Source organism: Pseudophryne corroboree, chromosome 2 (assembly GCF_028390025.1).
Source record: "Pseudophryne corroboree isolate aPseCor3 chromosome 2, aPseCor3.hap2, whole genome shotgun sequence".
NCBI classification, from domain to species: Eukaryota; Metazoa; Chordata; class Amphibia; order Anura; family Myobatrachidae; genus Pseudophryne; species Pseudophryne corroboree.
Window position 1 is genome coordinate 427,306,630 of NC_086445.1, and position 24,574 is coordinate 427,331,203.

At 46.5% G+C, this 24,574-nt stretch overlaps 1 protein-coding gene across 1 annotated transcript in view; it reads left to right on the forward strand.

Moving 5' to 3' along the window:
* Window positions 1-23,249, forward strand: part of RPP21 (ribonuclease P/MRP subunit p21) — an 81,349-nt gene extending 58,100 nt beyond the window's left edge. The window contains exons 4-6 of the mRNA XM_063953594.1: window positions 8,337-8,419; window positions 8,810-8,941; window positions 21,318-23,249. Of these exons, the coding sequence (XP_063809664.1) occupies window positions 8,337-8,419; window positions 8,810-8,941; window positions 21,318-21,406 (304 nt within the window). The 3' untranslated portion in view covers window positions 21,407-23,249. The remainder of the gene's footprint in view (window positions 1-8,336; window positions 8,420-8,809; window positions 8,942-21,317) is intronic.
* The last annotated feature ends 1,325 nt before the right edge of the window (window positions 23,250-24,574 follow it).

Here is a 24,574-nt window from a genome sequence, read left to right on the forward strand (position 1 = left end):
TTGGTTTGAACCACTAAAAAATGTGGATTTGAAATATCTCGCATGGAAAGTGACCATGCTACTAGCCCTGGCTTCGGCCAGGAGAGTGTCAGAACTGGCAGCTTTATCTTACAAAAGCCCATATCTGATTTTCCATTCGGACAGGGCAGAACTGCGGACTCGTCCGCATTTTCTCCCTAAGGTGGTGTCAGCATTTCATCTGAACCAGCCTATTATAGTGCCTGCGGCTACAAGCGACTTGGAGGACTCCAAGTTGTTGGACGTTGTCAGAGCTTTAAAAATATACATTTCAAGGACAGCTGGAGTCAGGAAATCTGACTCACTGTTTATACTATATGCTCCCAACAAGTTGGGCGCTCCTGCGTCTAAGCAGACTATTGCGCGCTGGATTTGTAGTACGATTCAGCTTGCACATTCTGTGGCAGGCCTGCCACAGCCAAAATCGGTAAATGCCCACTCCACAAGGAAGGTGGGTTCTTCTTGGGCTGCTGCCCGAGGGGTCTCGGCATTACAACTCTGCCGAGCGGCTACGTGGTCGGGGGAGAACACGTTTGTAAAATTCTACAAATTTGATACCCTGGCTAAGGAGGACCTGGAGTTCTCTCATTCGGTGCTGCAGAGTCATCCGCACTCTCCCGCCCGTTTGGGAGCTTTGGTATAATCCCCATGGTCCTTTCAGGAACCCCAGCATCCACTAGGACGATAGAGAAAATAAGAATTTACTTACCGATAATTCTATTTCTCGGAGTCCGTAGTGGATGCTGGGCGCCCATCCCAAGTGCGGATTATCTGCAATAATTGTACATAGTTATTGTTACCTAAATCGGGTTATTGTTGTAGGGAGCCATCTTTCAGAGGCTCCTCTGTTATCATACTGTTAACTGGGTTTAGATCACAGGTTGTACGGTGTGATTGGTGTGGCTGGTATGAGTCTTACCCGGGATTCATAAATCCTTCCTTATTGTGTACGCTCGTCCGGGCACAGTATCCTAACTGAGGCTTGGAGGAGGGTCATAGGGGGAGGAGCCAGTACACACCACCTGATCATAAAGCTTTACTTTTTGTGCCCTGTCTCCTGCGGAGCCGCTATTCCCCATGGTCCTTTCAGGAACCCCAGCATCCACTACGGAGTCCGAGAAATAGAATTATCGGTAAGTAAATTCTTATTTTTTCTGGCAAATGTGTGTGTGTGTGTGTGTGTGTGTGTGTGTGTGTGTATGTGTGTATATATGTATGTATATATATATATATATATATATATATATATATATATATATATATATATATATATATATATATATATATATATATATATATATTGTTCTAGTGGTAAATCGGTTGCGCCTTCAGTGTTTGTATGTAAATTGTTGCAAATCCTTGAGTGATAGTTAAAATGTGCGTACCAGACATACGTAGAACATTCGCCTTGTTTGAGGTATCTTTGCATCTGGATAATCCTTACTCGTACTGATTCTCCATTCCCATCCGTCCAAGCGTTGGTGTGGAGTTTGTACGTATATGCAAAAAATGTGTGTCAGAATGCTGCTCTTAAACAAAGTGACTTGGTGCTATATTTCGTGCAACTTTAACAGTAAAGTGAATATGTGCAAAGAAAAGTGCTGTACGTGCTTGTTATATATATATATATATATATATATATATATATATATATATATATATATATATATGAATAAAAATATGAATAAATACGAATAAATATTTTATTTTATTTTACTGGCAGTGTGCAAATTCCCTTAGGTAATGTGCTTATATACCACTTATTGAGGGTGCAACACCATATGGCTCAGTAGTCAAAAGGAGCACTTACATCTAGAGTTGAAATGATTTAATAGGATGCTGCCATCATTCCATCATCAGACTTATGGACCTTAAAAAAAGGGTTCCCATGTGGGATGGAAAAAAGCCTCTGATAGTGTAGTATTATTTAAAAAACATTTAATAATACATAAAACGACAAAAAACATACAGATGGACTCGTACAATTTTAAAAATGCATATAAGCTTATCTGTTAATTCCTCAGATAGGAGCGGAGTGCCGGTATATGCCCAGGGCATATACCGGCACTCCGCTCCTATCTGAGGAATTAACAGATAAGCTTATATGCATTTTTAAAATTGTACGAGTCCATCTGTATGTTTTTTGTCGTTTTATGTATTATTAAATGTTTTTTAAATAATACTACACTATCAGAGGCTTTTTTCCATCCCACATGGGAACCCTTTTTTTAAGGTCCATAAGTCTGATGATGGAATGATGGCAGCATCCTATTAAATCATTTCAACTCTAGATGTAAGTGCTCCTTTTGACTACTGAGCCATATGGTGTTGCACCCTCAATAAGTGGTATATAAGCACATTACCTAAGGGAATTTGCACACTGCCAGTAAAATAAAATAAAATATTTATTCGTATTTATTCATATTTTTATTCATATATATATATATAACAAGCACGTACAGCACTTTTCTTTGCACATATTCACTTTACTGTTAAAGTTGCACGAAATATAGCACCAAGTCACTTTGTTTAAGAGCAGCATTCTGACACACATTTTTTGCATATACGTACAAACTCCACACCAACGCTTGGACGGATGGGAATGGAGAATCAGTACGAGTAAGGATTATCCAGATGCAAAGATACCTCAAACAAGGCGAATGTTCTACGTATGTCTGGTACGCACATTTTAACTATCACTCAAGGATTTGCAACAATTTACATACAAACACTGAAGGCGCAACCGATTTACCACTAGAACAATTTTGAAATTTGAGTTCCTTTGGGAATTGGACATTTTGAAATCTGGTTGCGACACCATTAACCTTGGGAGTGTTTTTATTAATTTTAAACTAATTTTAAAATAATTTTGTTTTGCACTAACTCATGCGTAATTTATGATCTCCCATTTTAGGGATATCTGGTTATAGAATATTCAGGTTGTAGCGCTATCTGCACCTTTTGTACACAATAAATATATATATATATATATATATATATATATATATATATATATATATATATATATATATATATATATATATATATATATATATATATATATATATATATATATATATACAGCTGGGCACTGTATATATAAAGAGCCCCAGCCAGGTTTTTTCGATGTTTGAGCGGGACAGAAGCCCGCTGCCGAGGGGGCGGGGCTTCTTCCTCAGCACTCACCAGCGCCATTTTCTCCACAGCACAGCGCTGAGGAAGCTCCCCGGACTCTCCCCTGCTTATCCACGGTGAAAGAGGGTTTTAAAGAAGGGGGGCACATAATTGGCGCAATATACAGATTACAGCGCTATCTGGGTAAACATATTGTGTGTTTTTATTTCCTGGGTCATTAGCGCTGGGTGTGTGCTGGCATACTCTCTGTCTCTCCAAAGGGCCTTGTGGGGGAACTGTCTTCAGATAAGAGGATTCCGTGTGTGTGTGTGTGTGTGGTGTGTCGGTACGCATGTGTCGACATGTCTGAGGTTAAAAAGATTAGACAAAGCTGAGGCTAGGGAACAGCCAGGGAGTCCACCCGTGTCTGTCCCTATGTCGCAGGGACCTTCGGGGTCTCAAAAGCGCCCACTATCCCAAATAGTAGACACTGATACCGACACGGATTCTGACTCTAGTGTCGACTACGATGATGCAAAGTTGCAGCCAAAATTGGCTAAATGTATTCGATATGATTATTGCAATAAAAGATGTTTTGCATATCACAGAGGAACCCCCCTGTCCCCGACACGAGGGTACACATGTATTAGGGGAAGAAACCTGAGGTAACCTTTCCCCCTTCTCATGAGCTGAACGAGTTGTGTGAAAAAGCGTGGGAATTTCCAGACAAAAAACTGCAGATTCCCAAAAGGATTCTTATAGCGTATCCTTTCCCGGCTAAGGACAGGATACGGTGGGAATCCTCCCCTAGGGTGGACAAAGCGTTGACACACTTATCCAAAAAGGTAGCACTGCCATCCCAAGATACGGCTACACTCAGGGATCCTGCTGATCGCAAGCAGGAGGCTACATTAAAGTCCATTTACACACACTCTGGTACCTTACTCAGACCGGCGATAGCGTCGGCTTGGGTTTGTAGCGCGTGGACAGATACCTTATCAGTGGAGATTGAGACCCTGGATAAGGATACCATCTTATTGACCCTAGGACATATAAAAGATGCTGTCTTATATATGAGAGATGCTCAGAGACATTGCTTTACTGGGTTCTAGAGTCAACGCTATGTCGATTTCTGCTAGACTAGTCCTATGGACCCGGCAATGGACAGGTGATGCCGACTCAAAAATGCATATGGAGGTTTTGCCTTACAAGGGTGAGGAATTGTTTGGAGAAGGTCTCTCGGACCTGGTCTCCACGGCTACAGCTGGTAAATCCAATTTTTTTTGCCTTCTATTCCCTCACAGCCTAAGAAAGCGCCACATTATCAAATGCAGTCCTTTCGGTCACAGAGAAACAAGAAAGTACGAGGTGCGTCCTTTCTTGCCCGAGGTAAGGGCAGAGGAAAGAAGCTGCACAACACAGCTAGTTCCCAGTAACAGAAGTCCTCCCCGGCCTCTACAAAATCCACCGCATGATGCTGGGGCTCCGCTACGGGAGTCCGCCCCAGTGGGGGCACGTCTTCGACTTTTCAGCCACATCTGGGTTCACTCACAGGTGGATCCCTGGGCAATAGAAATTGTTTCTCAGGGTTACAAGCTGGAATTCAAAGAGGTGCCTCCTCGCCGGTTTTTCAAATCGGCCCTGCCGGCTTCTCCCCCAGAAAGGGAGTTAGTGTTAAATGCAATTCACAAATTGTATCTTCAACAGGTGGTGGTCAAGGTTCCCCTACTTCAACAAGGTAGGGGATATTACTCAACCCTGTTTGTAGTCCCGAAACCGGACGGTTGGGTCAGACCCATTTTAAATTTAAAATCCCTGAACCTATACTTGAAAAGGTTCAAGTTCAAGATGGAATCGCTCAGAGTGGTCATCACCAGCCTGGAAGGGGGGATTTTATGGTATCCCTGGACATAAAGGATGCATACCTTCATGTTCCCATATATCCACCTCATCAGGCGTACCTGAGATTTGCTGTACAGGATTGTCATTACCAATTTCAGACGTTTCCGTTTGGGCTTTCCACGGCCCCGAGGATTTTCACCAAGGTAATGGCGGAAATGATGGTGCTCCTGCGCAAGCAGGGTGTCACAATTATCCCGTACTTGGACGATCTCCTCATAAAAGCGAGATCAAGAGAGCAGTTGCTGAGCAGCGTGTCACTTTCACTGAAAGTGTTACAGCAACACGGCTGGATTCTCAATATCTCGAAGTCGCAGCTGGTTCCTACGACTCGTCTGACCTTCTTGGGCATGATTCTGGATACGGACCAGAAAATGGTTTATCTTCCGATAGAAAAGGCTCAGGAACTCATGACCCTGGTCAGGAACCTATTAAAGCCAAAACAGGTGTCAGTGCATCACTGCACTGGAGTACTGGGAAAGATGGTGGCATCGTACGAGGCCATTCCCTTCAGCAGGTTCCATGCGAGGACCTTCCAATGGGACCTACTGGACAAGTGGTCCGGGTCACATCTACAGATTCATCAGTTGATCGCCCTGTCCCCCAGGGCCAGGGTATCTCTCCTGTGGTGGCTACAGAGTGCTCACCTTCTAGAGGGCCGCAGGTTCGGCATTCAGGACTGGGATCTGGTGACCACGGACGCGAGCCTCCGAGGTTGGGGAGCAGTCACACAGGGAAGAAACTTCCAAGGACTTTGGACAAGTCAAGAGACTTATCTTCACATCAACGTCCTGGAGCTGAGGGCCATATACAACGCCCTTCGTCAAGCGGAGACCTTACTTCGCGACCTACCAGTTCTGATTCAGTCAGACAACATCACTGCGGTGGCTCATGTAAACCGCCAAGGCGGCACAAGGAGCAGAGTGGCGATGGCGGAAGCCGCCAGGATTCTTCGCTGGGCGGAGAATCATGTAAGCGCACTGTCAGCAGTGTTCATACTGGGAGTGGACAACTGGGAAGCAGACTTCCTCAGCAGGCACGTCCTGTATCCAGGAGAGTGGGGACTTCATCGGGAAGTCTTCGCACAGATTGCAAGTCAGTGGGGACTGCTCCAGATAGACATGATGGCGTCCCGGCTAAACAAAAAGCTACAGCGGTATTGCGCCAGGTCAAAAGACCCTCAGGTGGTAGCTGTGGACGCCCTAGTGACACCGTGGGTTTTCCAGTCGGTCTATGTATTTCCTCCTCTTCCTCTTATCCCAAAGGTGTTGAGAATAATAAGAAAAAGAGGAGTACAGACAATTCTCATTGTTCCAGATTGGCCGAAGGGCCTGGTATCCGGATCTGCAGGAGATGCTCACAGAAGATCCGTGGCCTCTTCCTCTAAGGCAGGACTTGTTACAACAGGGGCCCTGTCTGTTCCAAGACTTACCGCGGCTGCGTTTGACGGCACGGCGGTTGAACGCTGGATCCTAGCAGAAAAGGGCATTCCGGATGAGGTCATTCCTACTCCTGATAAAGGCTAGGAAGGACGTGACAGCTAAACATTATCACCATATATGGTGAAAGTATATTTCTTGGTGTGAGGCCAGGAATGCTCCTACGGAAGAATTCCATCTGGGCCGTTTCCTTCACTTCCTACAAACTGGAGTGAATTTGGACCTAAAATTAGGCTCCATTAAGGTTCAGATTTCGGCCTTATCCATTTTCTTTCAGAAAGAATTGGCTTCTCTCCCAGAAGTACAGACTTTTGTGAAGGGAGTGCTGCATATTCAGCCTCCTTTTGTACCTCCGGTGGCGCCTTGGGACCTTAATGTGGTGGTGAGTTTCCTTAAGTCGCACTGGTTTGAACCACTTCAAACGGTGGAGTTAAAATATCTCACTTGGAAGGTGGTCATGTTGTTAGCCTTGGCTTCGGCTAGGCGAGTGTCTGAATTGGCGGCTTTGTCTCCTAAAAGCCCCTATCTGGTTTTCCATATGGATAGAGCGGAATTGCGGACCCGTCCTCAATTTTTGCCTAAGGTGGTGTCATCTTTTCATATGAACCAACCTATTGTGGTGCCTGTGGCTACGCGAGACTTGGAGGATTCCGAGTCCCTTGATGTGTGGTCAGGGCTTTGAAAATTTACGTGGCTAGAACAGCTATAGTCAGAAAAACAGAAGCGCTGTTTGTCCTGTATGCAGCCAACAAGGTTGGTGCTCCTGCTTCAAAGCAGACTATTGCTCGCTGGATCTGTAACACGATTCAGCAGGCTCATTCTACGGCTGGATTGCCGTTGCCAAAATCGATCAAGGCCCATTCCACTAGGAAGGTGGGCTCTTCTTGGGCGGCTGCCCGAGGGGTCTCTGCACCACAGCTGTGCCGAGCTGCTACTTGGTCGGGTACAAACACACCTTTGCAAAATTCTAGAAGTTTGATACCCTGGCTGAGGACCTCCTGTTTGCTCAATCGGCGCTGCAGAGTCATCCGCACTCTCCCGCCCGTTTGGGAGCTTTGGTATAATCCCCATGGTCCTTACGGAGTCCCCAGCATCCTCTAGGACGTAAGAGAAAATAAGATTTTAAACCTACCGATAAATCTTTTTCTCGTAGTCCGTAGAGGATGCTGGGCGCCCGTCCCAAGTGCGGACTACTTCTGCATGACTTATATATAGTTTTGCTTACTAAAGGGTTATTGTTATAGTTTCATCGGTCTCGGACTGATGCTATGTTGTTTTCATACTGTTAACTGGTTAGTATATCACAAGTTGTACGGTGTGAATGGTGTGGGCTGGTATGAATCTTGCCCTTGGATTAACAAAAATCCTTTCCTCGTACTGTCCGTCTCCTCTGGGCACAGTTTTCTCTAACTGAGGTCTGGAGGAGGGGCATAGAGGGAGGAGCCAGTGCACACCTATACCTAAAGTTCTTAAAGTGCCCATGTCTCCTGCGGAGCCCGTCTATCCCCATGGTCCTTACGGAGTCCCCATCATCCTCTACGGACTACGAGAAAAAGATTTACCGGTAGGTTTAAAATCTTATTTTTTCAAACACCGCCTGTAACATGGCAGTTAGGAGCCGATTAGCTGGTACTTTATCTCCAGCGACTTCATCTCCAATCAAGGCTTAGTAAATGGACCTCTTTACAGTCACAAAACCACATTTGCTCTACAGATTTGCAGTTTGTACTTTTTTTTTTTTTTTTTTTTTTTTAATTAAAAGGCCTTTTGATTGTGAATACAACTCTGCAGTCCCTTTTTGAGAGGGCACCTTGAATATTTAGCTGCCTAATGACATGTTTGTAATATCTTATTATCTTTTTCTAGGGATCCATCTATCAAAAGAACCATTTGTAAGAGGTGTAGTTCTCTCCTTCTTTCTGGAATCACATGTACTGTCAGACAAAAAAGTAAGTAAGTAAGTAGTACGCTTTTTAAAACCTGGTGAAGGTCATCCCAAAATATTTATTGCATAACACCAATCCACATCATTTAAAAAAACAAACAAAAAAAAAACTTTCCTAGTCTGCAGTAACATTGGGGTAAATTTACTAAGTCTGGAGTTTTTTTTTTTTTTTCTTTCGTTTTTTAGAACTGGTTGCCCATAGCAACCAGTCATGTTCTATCTACCAGGAGCAGCTAGAGGAATGTTAAGTAGAATCTGATTGGTTGCTATGAGCAACACCAGTTCTAAAAAACAAATTTACCCCATTGTGTTCATTTATACTCAGCACTTGTTTATCTTCATTGTATACTCAATAGGCGGTTTTTAGAAATCAAAAACCTTGCTTTCCACACAGAACGTCGGGGGCAGCGGCAGACTGTTGTGAGATGTCTGAGTTGTGGCCTCACTAAACGCTTCCTAAATAACCCAAACTACAAGCTGTGGTGTGAGCAGCCAGAAGCTCAGCTGGAAAATCAGCCAAAGCCAGGTAAATGCGCTCTCCTTGATGCCATGTTTTAGAAAATGTTTTCTATTGTCGGGTCAATTAAACATCTGCTATGCATGTGTATACAGTACATCTGACATACTGTACATGTGTATGGTATCATTCATTTCTACAATCTGCTCATGGATGGAATTCATATTTGAAGGCAAAAGGCGTTTTCATTTAAATATTTTTGTCTATAGTGAGTTAAGTGTTTGCTAAAAGCACATGCTACATAATGCAGTAAGAGGAGAGAAATCCAGGACACTAACAAATATGAAGCATAGTTTAAGCAGAGGCACAGCAGTTTTGGGGCAGTGCAACCACGATAACTAGAGGTTACAGAATTTTTCCAATTTTTGAACCAACACTCCACTCCTTTTCCTTCCTAAGACTGTTAAAATGTACACTTTGGTTTGGAAATTTGCTGTATAGTGGTGGCTAGGGTCGCACTCTTAACTTCTTAGGGGGTTGCAGTTAAAATGCCGGCTGTCGTGATCCTGGCGTTCAGGATACCGACCGCAAAATCCCGGCTCACCAGGACTATTACCATTCATGGATGACCGCGACACCCATAGAGTGGGAACAGATCGTGTAGCGAGCTCAGTGAGCCACTGAGCCTGCAGCGTGGCGAACCCGCAAGGGGACTCTTGGTGCTCGCCCTGCTGCCAGCATTATGGTGGGCAAGATGCCCCTGTCGGGATATTGACAGCCGTCATCCCGTCCGCCAGTAAAACATATGCAATCCTTCTTAGGCCTTATACCCACGGGCGAGTGTTTTGTGCGAAATCCTTTTCTCTGACGTCCTAGTGGATGCTGGGAACTCCGTAAGGAGCATGGGGAATAGCGGCTCCGCAGGAGACTGGGCACAACTAAAGAAAGCTTTAGGACTACCTGGTGTGCACTGGCTCCTCCCTCTATGACCCTCCTCCAGACCTCAGTTAGAATCTTGTGCCCGGCTGAGCTGGATGCACACTAGGGGCTCTCCTGAGCTCCTAGAAAAGAAAGTATAATTTTAGTTTTTTTTATTTTCAGTGAGATCTGCTGGCAACAGACTCACTGCTACGAGGGACTAAGGGGAGAAGAAGCGAACCTACCTGCTTGCAGCTAGCTTGGGCTTCTTAGGCTACTGGACACCATTAGCTCCAGAGGGATCGAACACAGGGCCCGACCTCGATCGTCCGGTCCCGGAGCCGCGCCGCCGTCCCCCTTACAGAGCCAGAAGCAAGAAGATGGTCCTGAAAATCGGCGGCAGAAGACTTCGGTCTTCAACAAGGTAGCGCACAGCACTGCAGCTGTGCGCCATTGCTCCTCATACACACTTCACACTCCGGTCACGGAGGGTGCAGGGCGCTGGGGGGGGGGGGGGGGGCGGGGGCGGCGCCCTGAGCAGCAATAAAAACACCCTATCTAGCAAAAATATCACAATATATAGCCCCAGAGGCTATATATGTGATAAATACCCCTGCCAGAATCCATAAAAAAGCGGGAGAAAAGTCTGCGAAAAAGGGGCGGGGCTATCTCCCTCAGCACACTGGCGCCATTTTCTCTTCACAGTGCAGCTGGAAGACAGCTCCCCAGGCTCTCCCCTGTAGTTTTCAGACTCAAAGGGTTAAAAAGAGAGGGGGGGCACTAAATTTAGGCGCAAATCTGTGTATTATAGCAGCTATAAGGGAAAAATCACTGTGGGTAGTGTGAATCCCTGCATTATATAGCGCTCTGGTGTGTGCTGGCATACTCTCTCTCTGTCTCCCCAAAGGACTTTGTGGGGTCCTGTCCTCAGTCAGAGCATTCCCTGTGTGTGTGCGGTGTGTCGGTACGGCTGTGTCGACATGGTTGATGAGGAGGCTTATGTGGAGGCGGAGCAGATGCTGATAAATGTGATGTCACCCCCTGTGGGGCCGACACCAGAGTGGATGGATAGGTGGAAGGTATTAACCGACAGTGTCAACTCCTTACATAAAAGGCTGGATGACGTAACAGCTGTGGGACAGCCAGCTTCTCAGTTCGCGCCTGCCCAGGCGTCTCAAAGGCCATCAGGGGCTCAAAAACGCCCGCTACCTCAGATGGCAGACACAGATGTCGACACGGAGTCTGACTCCAGTGTCGACGAGGTTGAGACATATACACAATCCACTAGGAACATCCGTTGCATGATCTCGGCAATGAAAAATGTGTTACACATTTCTGACATTAACCCATGTACCACAAAAAAGGGGTTTTATGTTTGGGGAGAAAAAGCAGCCAGTGTTTTGTTTCCCCATCAGATGAGTGAATGAAGTGTGTGAAAAAGCGTGGGTTCCCCCGATAAGAAACTGGTAATTTCTAAAAAGTTACTGATGGCGTACCCTTTCCCGCCAGAGGATAGGTCAGGTTGGGAGATATCCCCTAGGGTGGATAAGGCGCTCACACGTTTGTCAAAAAAGGTGGCACTGCCGTCTTAGGATACGGCCACTTTGAAGGAGCCTGCTGATAAAAAGCAGGAGGCTATCCTGAAGTCTGTATATACACACTCAGGTACTATACTGAGACCTGCAATTGCCTCAGCATGGATAGTGCTGCTGCAGCGTGGTCTATTACCCTGTCAGGACAGGGATACTATTTTGCTAACCATAGAGCATATTACAGACGTCGTCTTATATATGAGGGATGCACAGAGGGATATTTGCCGGCTGGCATCCAGAATTAATGCAATGTCCATTCTGCCAGGAGGGTATTAGGGACCCGGCAGTGGACAGGCGGTGCTGATTTTGGAAGGCACATGAAGATTCTGCCTTATAAGGGTGAGGAATTGTTTGGGGGATGGTCTCTGGACCTCGTATCCACAGCAACAGCTGGGAAGAAAAATTTTTACCTCAAGTTTCCTCACAGCCTAAGAAAGCACCGTATTATCAGGTATAGTCCTTTCGGCTTCAGAAAAGCAAGCGGGTCAAAGGCGCTTCCTTTCTGCACAGAGACAAGGGAAGAGGGAAAAAGCTGCACCAGACAGCCAGTTCCCAGGATCAAAAATCTTCCCCCGCTTCCTCTGAGTCCACCGCATGACGCTGGGGCTCCACAGGTGGAGCCAGGTGCGGTGGGGGCGCGTCTCGGGAACTTCAGCGACCAGTGGGCTCGCTCACAGGTGGATCCCTGGGTTCTGCAAGTAGTATCACAGGGATACAAGCTGGAGTTCGAGGCGACTCCCCCTCGCCGTTACCTCAAATCAGCCTTGCCTGCTGCCCTCGAGGGGAGGTAGTACTGGTGGCAATTCGCAAGCGGTACTTCCAGCAGGTGATAATCAAGGTACCCCTCCTTCAACAAGGCCGGGGTTACTATTCCACAATGTTTGTGGTACCGAAACCAGACGGTTCGGTGAGACCCATTCTAAAATTTAAATCCTTGAACACTTATATACGAAGGTTCAAGTTCAAAATGGAATCGCTCAGGGCGGTTATTGCAAGCCTGGTCGAAGGGGATTACATGGTATCACTGGACATCAAGGATGCTTACCTGCATGTCCCCATTTACCCTCCTCACCAGGAGTACCTCAAAATTGTGGTACAGGACTGTCATTACCAATTCCAGACGTTGCCGTTGGTCTGTCCCCGGCACCGAGGGTATTTACCAAGGTAATGGCCGAAATGATGATACTCCTTCGAAAAAAGGGAGTTATAATTATCCCGTACTTGGACGATCTCCTTATAAAGGCGAGGTCCAGGGAGCAGTTGTTGGTCAGAGTAGCACTATCTCGGGAAGTGCTACAACAGCACGGCTGGATTCTGAATATTCCAAAGTCGCAGCTGGTTCCTACGACGCGTCTACTGATCCTGGGTATGGTTCTGGACACAGAACAGGAAAAAGTGTTTCTCCCGGAGGAGAAGGCCAAGGAGTTGTCATCTCTAGTCAGAGACCTCCTAAAACAAATACAGGTGTCGGTGCATCAATGCACGCGAGTCCTGGGAAAGATGGTAGCTTCTTACGAAGAAATTCCATTCGACAGGTTCCATGCAAGGATCTTCCAGTGGGATCTGTTGGACAAGTGGTCCGGGTCGCATCTTCAGATGCTTCGGCTGATAACCCTGTCTCCAAGGGCCAGGGTGTCGCTGTTGTGGTGGCTGCAGAGTGCTCATCTTCTAGAGGGCCGCAGTTTCGGCATACAGGACTGGGTCCTGGTGACCACGGATGCCAGCCTTCGAGGCTGGGGGGCAGTCACACAGGGAAGAAACTTCCAAGGACTATGGTCGAGTCAGGAGCTTCCCTACACATAAATATTCTGGAACTAAGGGCCATTCAGGCTAGACCCCTGCTTCAACACCAGCCGGTGCTGATCCAGTCGGACAACATCACGGCGGTCGCCCATGTAAACCAACAGGGCGGCACAAGAAGCAGGATGGCGATGGCAGAAGCCACAAGGATTTTCCGATGGGCGGAAAATCATGTGTTAGCACTGTCAGCATTGTTCATTCCCGGAGTGGACAACTGGGAAGCAGACTTTCTCAGCAGACACGACCTCCACCCGGGAGAGTGGGGACTTCATCCAGAAGTCTTCAAAATGATTGTACACCATTGGGAAAGGCCACAGGTGGACATGATGGCGTCCCGCCTCAACAAAAAGCTAAAAAGATATTGCGCCAGGTCAAGGGACCCTCAGGCGATAGCTGTGGACGCTCTGGTAACATCGTGGGTGTACTAGTCGGTGTATGTGTTCCCTCCTCTGCCTCTCATACCCAAGGTACTGAGAATAATAAGAAGGAGAGGAGTAAGAACTATACTCGTGGTTCCGGATTGGCCAAGAAGAGCTTGGTACCCAGAACTTCAAGAAATTATCTCAGAGGACCTATGGCCTCTGCCGCTCAGACAGGACCTGCTGCAGCAGGGGCCCTGTCTGTTCCAAGACTTACCGCGGCTGCGTTTGACGGCATGGCGGTTGAACGCCGGATCCTGAAGGAAAAGGGCATTCCGGAGGAAGTCATTCCTACGCTGATTAAGGCTAGGAAAGATGTGATCGCAAAATATTATCACCGCATATGGCGAAAATATGTTGCTTGGTGTGAGGCCAGGAAGGCCCCAACGGAGGAATTTCAACTGGGTCGTTTTCTGCACTTCCTACAGTCAGGAGTGACTATGGGCCTAAAACTGGGTTCCATTAAGGTCCAGATTTCGGCTCTGTACATTTTCTTCCAAAAAGAACTGGCTTCACTGCCTGAAGTTCAGACTTTTGTTAAGGGAGTGCTGCATATTCAGCCCCCGTTTGTGCCTCCAGTGGCACCGTGGGATCTCAACGTGGTGTTGGATTTCCTGAAGTCGCATTGGGTTGAGCCACTTAAATCCGTAGAGCTAAAATACCTCACGTGGAAAGTGGTCATGCTGTTGGCCTTGGCGTCGGCCAGGCGTGTATCAGAATTGGCGGCTTTGTCATTCAAAAGCCCTTATCTGATTTTTATATGGATAGGGCGGAATTGAGGACTCGTTCCCAATTCCTTCCTAAGGTGGTATCGGCTTTTCATGTGAACCAACCTATTGTGGCCTGCGGCTACGTGGGACTTGGAGGACTCCAAGTTACTGGACGTAGTCAGGGCCCTGAAAATGTTTCCCGGACGGCTGGAGTCAGGAAAACTGACTCGCTATTTATCCTGTATGCACCCAACAAGCTGGGTGCTCCTGCTTCTAAGCAGACTATTGCTCGCTGGATCTGTAGCACGATTCAACTTGCACTTTCTGCGGCTGGACTGCCGCACCCTAAATCTGTAAAAGCCCATTCCACGAGGAAAGTGCGCTCTTCTTGGGCGGCTGCCCAAGGGGTCTCGGCTTTACAACTTTGCCGAGCTGTTACTTGGTCAGGTTCAAACATTTTTGCAAGAGTCTACAAGTTTGATACACTGGCTGAGGAGGACCTTGAGTTTGCTCATTCGGTGTTGCAGAGTCATCCGCACTCTCCCGCCCGTTTGGGAGCTTTGGTATAATCCCCATGGTCCTTACGGAGTTCCCAGCATCCACTAGGACGTCAGAGAAAATAAGAATTTACTCACCGGTAAATCTATTTCTCATAGTCCGTAGTGGATGCTGGGCGCCCATCCCAAGTGCGGATTGTCTGCAATACTTGTATATAGTTATTGCCTAACTAAAGGGTTATTGTTATGAGCTATCTGTTAGTGAGGCTCAGTTATATTTCATACTGTTAACTGGGTATAATATCACGAGTTATACGGTGTGATTGGTGTGGCTGGTATGAGTCTTACCCAGGATTCCAAATCCTTTCCTCCTTGTGTCAGCTCTTCCGGGCACAGTATCCTAACTGAGGTCTGGAGGAGGGGCATAGAGGGAGGAGCCAGTGCACACCAGGTAGTCCTAAAGCTTTCTTTAGTTGTGCCCAGTCTCCTGCGGAGCCGCTATTCCCCATGGTCCTTACGGAGTTCCCAGCATCCACTACGGACTACGAGAAATAGATTTACCGGTGAGTAAAATCTTATTTTTTACATGTGTTTCAGGGAGGTGTCATAGGAGATCACCTACACTTACCCCAATGCATGTAATATATAGCTATTTATGACTTGCTACCTAAGCTATTCTTCAGGACGGAGTCTTTATGTTGTAGCTCAGCAAGGGAGAATAAGTTGATAATGCCAAATGAAGAAAAAAAAAATGTTATAGCCATTTAAATAAGAATTTACTTACCGATAATTCTATTTCTCGTAGTCCGTAGTGGATGCTGGGAACTCCGTAAGGACCATGGGGAATAGCGGCTCCGCAGGAGACTGGGCACATCTAAAGAAAGCTTTAGGATCACCTGGTGTGCACTGGCTCCTCCCCCCATGACCCCCCTCCAAGCCTCAGTTAGGATACTGTGCCCGGACGAGCGTACACAATAAGGAAGGATTTTGAATCCCGGGTAAGACTCATACCAGCCACACCAATCACACTGTACAACTTGTGATCTGAACCCAGTTAACAGCATGATAATAGAGGAGCCTCTAGAAAAGATGGCTCACTACAACAATAACCCGAATTTTTTGGTAACAATAATTATGTACCAGTATTGCAGACAATCCGCACTTGGGATGGGCGCCCAGCATCCACTACGGACTACGAGAAATAGAATTATCGGTAAGTAAATTCTTATTTTCTCTGACGTCCTAGTGGATGCTGGGAACTCCGTAAGGACCATGGGGATTATACCAAAGCTCCCAAACGGGCGGGAGAGTGCGGATTACTCTGCAGCACCGAATGAGAGAACTCCAGGTCCTCCTCAGCCAAGATATCAAATTTGTAGAATTTTACAAACGTATTTGCTCCTGACCAAGTAACTGCTCGGCAAAGTTGTAAAGCCGAGACCCCTCGGGCAGCTGCCCAAGATGAGCCCACCTTCCTTGTGGAGTGGGCATTTTAAGATTTTTGGCTGTGGCAGGCCTGCCACAGAATGTGCAAGCTGAATTGTACTACAAATCCAACGAGCAATCGTCTGCTTAGAAGCAGGAGCACCCAGTTTGTTGGGTGCATACAGGATAAACAGCGAGTCAGATTTTCTGACTCCAGCCGTCCTGGAAACATGTATTTTCAGGGTCCTGACCACGTCAAGCAACTTGGAATCCTCCAAGTCCTTAGTAGCCGCAGGTACCACAATAGGTTGGTTCATGTGAAATGCAGAAACCACCTTAGGTAGAAAATTTGAGGACGAGTCCTCAATTCTGCCCTTTCAGAATGAAATATTAAGTAAGGGCTTTTATATGATAAAGCCGCCAATTCTGACACCCGCCTGGCTGAAACCAGGGCTAACTCGTCACTTCCATGTGAGATATTTTAAGTCCACAGTGGTGAGTGGTTCAAACCAATGTGACTTTAGGAAACTCAACACAACATTGAGATCCCCAAGGTGCCACTGGAGGCACAAAAGGAGACTGTATATGCAGTACCCCTTTTACAAATGTCTGAACTTCAGGCACTGAAGCCAGTTCTTTTTGGAAAAAAATCGACAGGGCCGAAATTTGAACCTTAATGGACCTTAATTTTAGGCCCATAGACAGTCCTGTTTGCAGGAAATGGAGGAAACGACCCAGTTGAAATTCCTCTGTAGGGGCCTTCTTGGCCTCACCCCACGCAACATATTTTCGCCAAATGCGGTGATAATGTTTTGCGGTTACGTCTTTCCTGGCCTTGACCAGGGTAGGGATCTTCAGGATCCGGCGTTCAACCGCCATGCCGTCAAACGCAGCCGCGGTAAGTCTTGGAACAGACAAGGCCCTTGCTGGAGCAGGTCCTTTCTTAGAGGTAGAGGCCACGGTTCGTCCGTGAGCATCTCTTGAAGTTCCGGATACCAAGTCCTTCTTGGCCAATCCGGAACCACGAGTATAGTTCTTACTCCTCTCCTTCTTATGATTCTCAGTACTTTTGGTATGAGGGGCAGAGGAGGGAACACATACACTGACTGGTACACCCACGGTGTTACCAGAGCGTCCACCGCTATTGCCTGAGGGTCCCTTGACCTGGCGCAATATCTGTCTAGTTTTTTGTTTAGACGGGACGCCATTATGTCCACCTTTTGTTTTTCCCAACGGTTTACAATCAGGTGGAAGACTTCTGGGTGAAGTCCCCACTCTCCCGGGTGAAGGTCGTGTCTGCTGAGGAAGTCTGCTTCCCAGTTGTCCACTCCCGGAATGAACACTGCTGACAGTGCTATCACATGATTTTCCGCCCAGCGAAAATCCTTGCAGCTTCTGCCATTGCCCTCCTGCTTCTCGTGCCGCCCTGTCTGTTTACGTGGGCGACTGACGTGATGTTGTCCGATTGGATCAATACCGCCTGACCCTGAAGCAGGGGTTTCGCTTGACTTAGGGCATTGTAAATGGCCCTTAGTTCCAGAATGTTTATATGAAGAGATGTCTCCAGGCTTGACCATAAGCCCTGGAAATTCCTTCCCTGTGTGACTGCTCCCCAGCCTCGCAGGCTGGCATCCGTGGCCACCAGGACCCAGTCCCGAATGCCGAATCTGCGGCCCTCTAGAAGATGAGCACTCTGCAACCACCACAGGAGGGATACCCTTGTCCCTGGTGACAGGGTTATCCGCTGAAGCATCTGAAGATGCGACCCGGACCATTTGTCCAGAAGGTTCCACTGTGCGTGGAATCTGCCGAATGGGATTGCTTCCTAGGAAGCCACCATTTTTACCCAGAACCCTTGTGCATTGATGCACTGAGACTTGGTTCGGTTTTAGGAGGTTCCTGACTAGCTCGGATAACTCCCTGGCTTTCTCCTCCGGGAGAAGCACCTTCTTTCTGGACTATGTCCAGAATCATCCCTAGGAACAGAAGACAAGTCGTCGGAACCAGCTGCGATTTTGGAATATTGAAAATCCAATCGTGCTGCCGCAACACTACCTGATATAGTGCTACACCGATCTCCAACTGTTCCCTGGATCTTACCCTTATCAGGGAATCGTCCAAGTAAAGGATAACTAAAATTCCCTTCCTTCGAAGGAATATCATCATTTCGGTCATTACTTCAGTAAAGACCCGGGGTGCCGTGGACCATCCCTACGGCAGCGTCCGAACTGATACAGTTCTGTACCATAACCTGAAATACCCTTGGTGAGAAGGGTAAATTTTGACATGAAGGTAAGCCTCCTTGATGTCCCGAGACATCATGTAGTCCCCTTCTTCCAGGTTTGCAATCACTGCTCTGAGTGACTCAATTTTGAATTTGAACCTCTGTATGCAAGTGTTCAAAGATTTTAGATTTTAGATTTTAAAATCGGTCTCACCGAGCCGTCTGGCTTCGGTACCACAATAGTGTGGAATAATACCCCGTTCCCTGTTGCAGGAGGGGTACCTTGATTATCACCTGCTGGGAATACAGCTTGTGAATGGCTTCCAAAACTGCCTCCCTGTCAGCGGGAGACGTCGGTAAAACAGACTTTTGGAAACGGCGAGGGGAATACGTCTCGAATTCCAATTTGTACCCCTGAAATATTATCTGAAGGATCCAGGGGTCTACTTGCGAGTGAGCCCACTGCGCACTGAAATTCATTGAGAACGGGACCCCACCGTGCCTGAATTTGTAAAGCCCTAGCGTCATACTGAGGGCTTGGCAGCGGCGGAAAAGGGTTTCTGTTCCTTGGAACTGGCTGATCTCTGCAGCCATTTTCCTCTCCCTCTGTCACGAGCAGAAAAGAGGAACCCTTTTGTCCGCTTGCCAACCAGGACTGCGCCTGATAATACGGCGTCTTATTTTGAGAGGCGACCTGGGGTACATCCCCTCTTTTAAGGCAATACTTCCAAATGCCGTTTGGAATCCGCATCACCTGACCACTTTACTGGAATAATTGGACAACGCACTTATACTTGATGCCAGTCGGCAAATATTCCGCTGTGCATCCTGCATATATAGAAAAGCATTTTTTAATTGCTCTATAGGCAATAATATACTGTCCTTATCTAGGATATCATATTTCCAGTCAGGGAATCCGACCACGCCAACCCAGCACTGCACATCCAGGCTGAGGCGATTGCTGGTCGCAGTATAACACCAGTATGTGTGTAAATACATTTTAGGATACGCTCCTGCTTTCTATCAGCAGGATCCTTAAGGGCGGCCATCTCAGGAGAGGGTAGAGCCCTTGTTTTTACAAGCGTGTGAGCGCTTTATCCACCCTAGGGGGTGTTTCCCAACGCACCCTAACCTCTGGCGGGAAAAGGTATACTGCCAATAACTTTTTAGAAAATATCAATTGTTATCGGGGGGAAACCCACGCATCATCACACACCTCATTTTATTTCTCAGATTCAGGAAAACTACAGGAAGTTTTTCCTCACCAAACATAATACCCCTTTTTTTTTTTTTTGGTGGTATTCATATTATCAGAAAAGTGTAAACTTTTTCCATTGCCTCAATCATGCAATGTGTGGCCCTATTGGAAATCACGGTTGTCTCTTCACCGTCGACACAGGAGTCAGTACCCCTGTCGGCGTCTGTATCTGTGGTAACTGGCGCTTTAGGGCCCCTGTATGAGACGTCTGGACATGCACAAGCTGAGTAGCCGGCTGTCTCATGTCAACCACTGTCTTTTATACAAAGCTGACACTGTCACGCAATTTCAACAGTACATCCACTCAGGTGTCGACCCCCTAGGGGGTGACAACACAATTTCAGACACTCTACTCCGTCTCCTCATCATTTTTCTCCTCATACATGTCGACACCAACGTACCGACACACAGCACACACACAGGGAATGCTCTGATAGAGGACAGGACCCCACTAGCCCTTTGGGGAGACAGAGGGAGAGTTTGCCAGCACACACCAGAGCGCTATATATATACAGGGATAACCTTCTATAAGTGTTTTTCCCTTTATAGCTGCTGTATTGTTATATACTGCGCCTAATTTGTGCCCCCCTCTCTTTTTTTTAACCCCTTTCTGTAGTGTAGTGACTACGGGGAGAGCCAGGGAGCTTCCCTCCAACTGAGCTGTGAGGGAAAATGGCGCCAGTGTGCTGAGGAGATAGGCTCCGCCCCTTTCTCGGCGTCCTTATCCTTTTTCTGTATGTTTTGGCAGGGGTTAAATGCATCCATATAGCCCAGGAGTTATATGTGATGCATTTATTTTAGCCATATAAGGTTTTTTTATCGATTTATTGCGTCTCAGGGCGCTGCCCCCCCCAGCGCCCTGCACCCTCAGTGACCGGAGTGTGAAGTGTGCTGAGAGCAATGGCGCACAGCTGCGGTGCTGTGCGCTACCTTATCTGAAGACAGGATCGTCTTCTGCCGCCGATTTTTCCGGACCTCTTCGCTCTTCTGGCTCTGTAAGGGGGACGGCGGCGCGGCTCCGGTGACCCATCCAGGCTGAACCTGTGATCGTCCCTCTGGAGCTAATGTCCAGTAGCCTAAGAAGCCCAATCCACTCTGCACGCAGGTGAGTTCGCTTCTTCTCCCCTTAGTCCCTCGATGCAGTGAGCCTGTTGCCAGCAGGTCTCACTGAAAATAATAAACCTAAACTAAAACTTTCACAAAGAGCTCAGGAGAGCCCCTAGTGTGCACCCTTCTCGTCGGGCACAGAAATCTAACTGAGGCTTGGAGGGGGGTCATGGGGGGAGGAGCCAGTGCACACCAGGTGATCCTAAAGCTTTCTTTAGATGTGCCCAGTCTCCTGCGGAGCCGCTATTCCCCATGGTCCTTACGGAGTTCCCAGCATCCACTAGGACGTCAGAGAAATGCCCGTTATGTAGAGACAATCTCTTCTACTACACCACTTTCCCTGTATGTAGTATTGGTCGCCATCTGGGTAGTTCCTGATTATGCTCCCCACCTGAAATAAAAAAATAGGTACATAGAGTAGTATTGTGTTAGAGATGAGTACATGAGAAGTAATATCCTCAGTGATGTTTAATTGTTTTTCCTGTTTGTAAATAGATGCAAATCCTGTCTCGCACCAAGACCAACCGAAAGATGGAGGATCATCTTCTGCCAAAACAGTCAATAAAAACAAGATGGCTTGCTAACAGATTTCACATATTAATACATTCGGGCTTTGTTTTTACTACCAGACTTTGTGTGTGTGTGTGTGTGTTGGTTTTTTTTTTTTTTTTTCTGATATAGATGTCACAATAATTATTATTATATTTTATTTTTAGAATGATGTATTTATTTTTCTTCACAAATGTTATACTGGCAGTTTAAAACCATCTATAATTACAAAATAAATCTTTTGTATACTATTTTCCATCATCATTTTGTACTTGCATCTGCCCTGTATTAGGTATAAAAAATGCCTGGAAACGATCAGCACGTAGTTTCATCGGCGCTCTCTCATCTGACTTTGCTATTTGTGAGCACTAATTTCCACCTCTTCAGTCATAATTCCATATATCTCTGCATCACCTGTACTTGCATACGCTCAGTTCCGGAGCATGCACAGTGTGAAAACACAAACGTTTACTCCACCACAGGTCGGCTCTGCATCAGGCCCTAAACCTCTTAAACCAGGGCTCAACAAGTTTTTATAAAATCTAGGAGCCAGCTTAAAAGTTTAGGAGCCAGAACATTGTCTGCTACTAAATATGAAAACTTGCCCCATCAATGCCCAAACACAATGCATGTATACATACACAGGGCTGGTCTATTCATAGAAAATAATAGGTGTCAACTGCGCACTGAGGCCTAAGTATAAGGTTCGAGGTGTTCCGCTGCTTGGCAAGGATGCCCACCTTGTGAGGATAACAGGATTAAACAATAGTTAGCAGCGCTCTGACCCCTGTATTCAGTGCAATTATACAGTAGATATCTGTATATACTTATATCATCAATGATAATAAAGCTAAACAGTACTGTATTTATACTGCCCAAGTGCAGTTTACTTGGTTGAACACGTATCATTTCATAACATCTCATATGGTGAGTGCAGAAAATAAGGAGGGGGTAAAATTGCAGTATACACATAGTGTTTACAACCTACAATAGAAAAAGAACTTGAAATGGGGTAATACTATACCAATTACCCTGAGTGTACTCAGTGTTGCACACCTGTGCCCACCATTCCAAACACTACCTTGTGTACACACTGTGAGATAAATCTGTAAGATTTTGACTATATAGTCAAAATCTCAAGGAAAGTTAGTGCACATCTCAAGGTGCTAGGCAGCTTGCAATCCCGATGTGTACTCCCATGGGGTTGGTATCGCAAGGCTAGATAGACTGTGCAGGCAAGTCAATCTTGACTATCTAGTACAAAGTATAGTCAAAATTGGCACTTGGTCAAAATCGCACATAAACAGAATCGAAAGTACAGATAGTCAAAATCTGTGCTCTGGGGGAGTTCAAGAGAAACTGCATAGTCAAAATTGGGCATAGCAAGGATCTCCCCGTGTGTACACACCTTTAGTCTTTCAGCAGTTGTGCTGTCAAACGCCTCAAACTAAATACAATAAGGATAGGTTGCACTCAAAAAATATAGAACAGGGCTTCCCAAGTCTGGTCATCACTCTCAGGTTATGTTTTGAGGATTTCTGTCTGGAAACTGGATAACTACTAACCAAGTTGAGTAGACAGTCACCTGTGCTTGATTAAAAACATCCTGAAAACATGAGCTGTTGGAGAGGACTATTTTAAAGAAACCCTATTCTAGGATTCAAAGGGAGTACAAACTCCTGGCCAGATGTTGTGTAGTATGACGACAGAAGCAATGTGGAGCGATTTGGCTATGTCTGCACATATTTTTCCAATATCTTATAATTAATAAATGCAAAATTTTGGTTCTCTGCTAGTAAAACAAATAGCATTTTAAAATGTACCACCATATGTCTGGCTTGTTGAAGATACAAATAAAAGTGCTTACTGTCATTCCTATGTAAATTGGTCAGTTTTTGATTACTGGTGACTGTCAGGGTAAGGGCTTTGGAAAGTGGGTGTCTCTGTATGGGGGTGTTTGGGTAAAGGGTTGGGATACTTGTTCCTGACACTGATGCCTGTATTCAGTCCTGTGTGCATTTGAGGCTCTGACATTCTACTACCTGTGTGATATCATGAGGTACTGACACTGCTACCCATGTGCAGTTCTGAGGTCCAAACACTTTGCTACCCATATGCAATCTTAGGTCCTTACACTCTGCTACATTTGGCAACCCTGAGGTCCTGATACTCCCCTACCTGGGTGCAGTCCTCCAGAGATGAAGAAATCACACACATCATGAAATGTGTCCATACAAGGTTTTTTATTGTAAGGATCAAACACAACTCGAATTGAGCTGGAAATTCAGTTTTAACCAAGTTTTGCAAAGGTACATCCTTTGCTGTTGACAAGGGCATTTTAAGAGAGGAGGGGGCCCGTGTGCAGACTCCGGGTGGGCCCCCTCCTCCCCATGATGCCGTAGGCTACTCCACATGCATAGGTCGCTAGAAACATGGCGCCTGCAATAGTCTGGAGACTAATTACTTACTGCGCATGTACTAATTTTTGCTGCTGCGCCAGTCACAGGACTCTGTAAAGGTAAGTATTAAAACAATATGGGTGTGGTGTGGGCCCCCCTGGACCCAGGGGCCGTGTGCTCCAAACACTTTGCACCCATGATAGAAAATAAGATTTTACTCACCAGTAAATCTATTTCTCGTAGTCTGTAGTGGATGCTGGGAACTCCGTAAGGACCATGGGGAATAGTGGCTCCGCAGGAGACTGGGCACAACTAAAGAAAGCTTTAGGTCACCTGGTGTGCACTGGCTCCTCCCACCATGACCCTCCTCCAAGCCTCAGTTAGGACACTGTGCCCGGACGAGCTGACATAATAAGGAAGGATTTTGAATCCCGGGTAAGACTCATACCAGCCACACCAATCACACCGTATAACTCGTGATACTATACCCAGTTAACAGTATGAATATAACTGAGCCTCTCAACAGATGGCTCAACAATAACCCTTTAGTTAGGCAATAACTATATACAAGTATTGCAGACAATCCGCACTTGGGATGGGCGCCCAGCATCCACTACGGACTACGAGAAATAGATTTACCGGTGAGTAAATTCTTATTTTCTCTAACGTCCTAAGTGGATGCTGGGGACTCCGTCAGGACCATGGGGATAGCGGCTCCGCAGGAGACAGGGCACAAAAATAAAGCTTTAGGATTAGGTGGTGTGTACTGGCTCCTCCCCCTATGACCCTCCTCCAAGCCTCAGT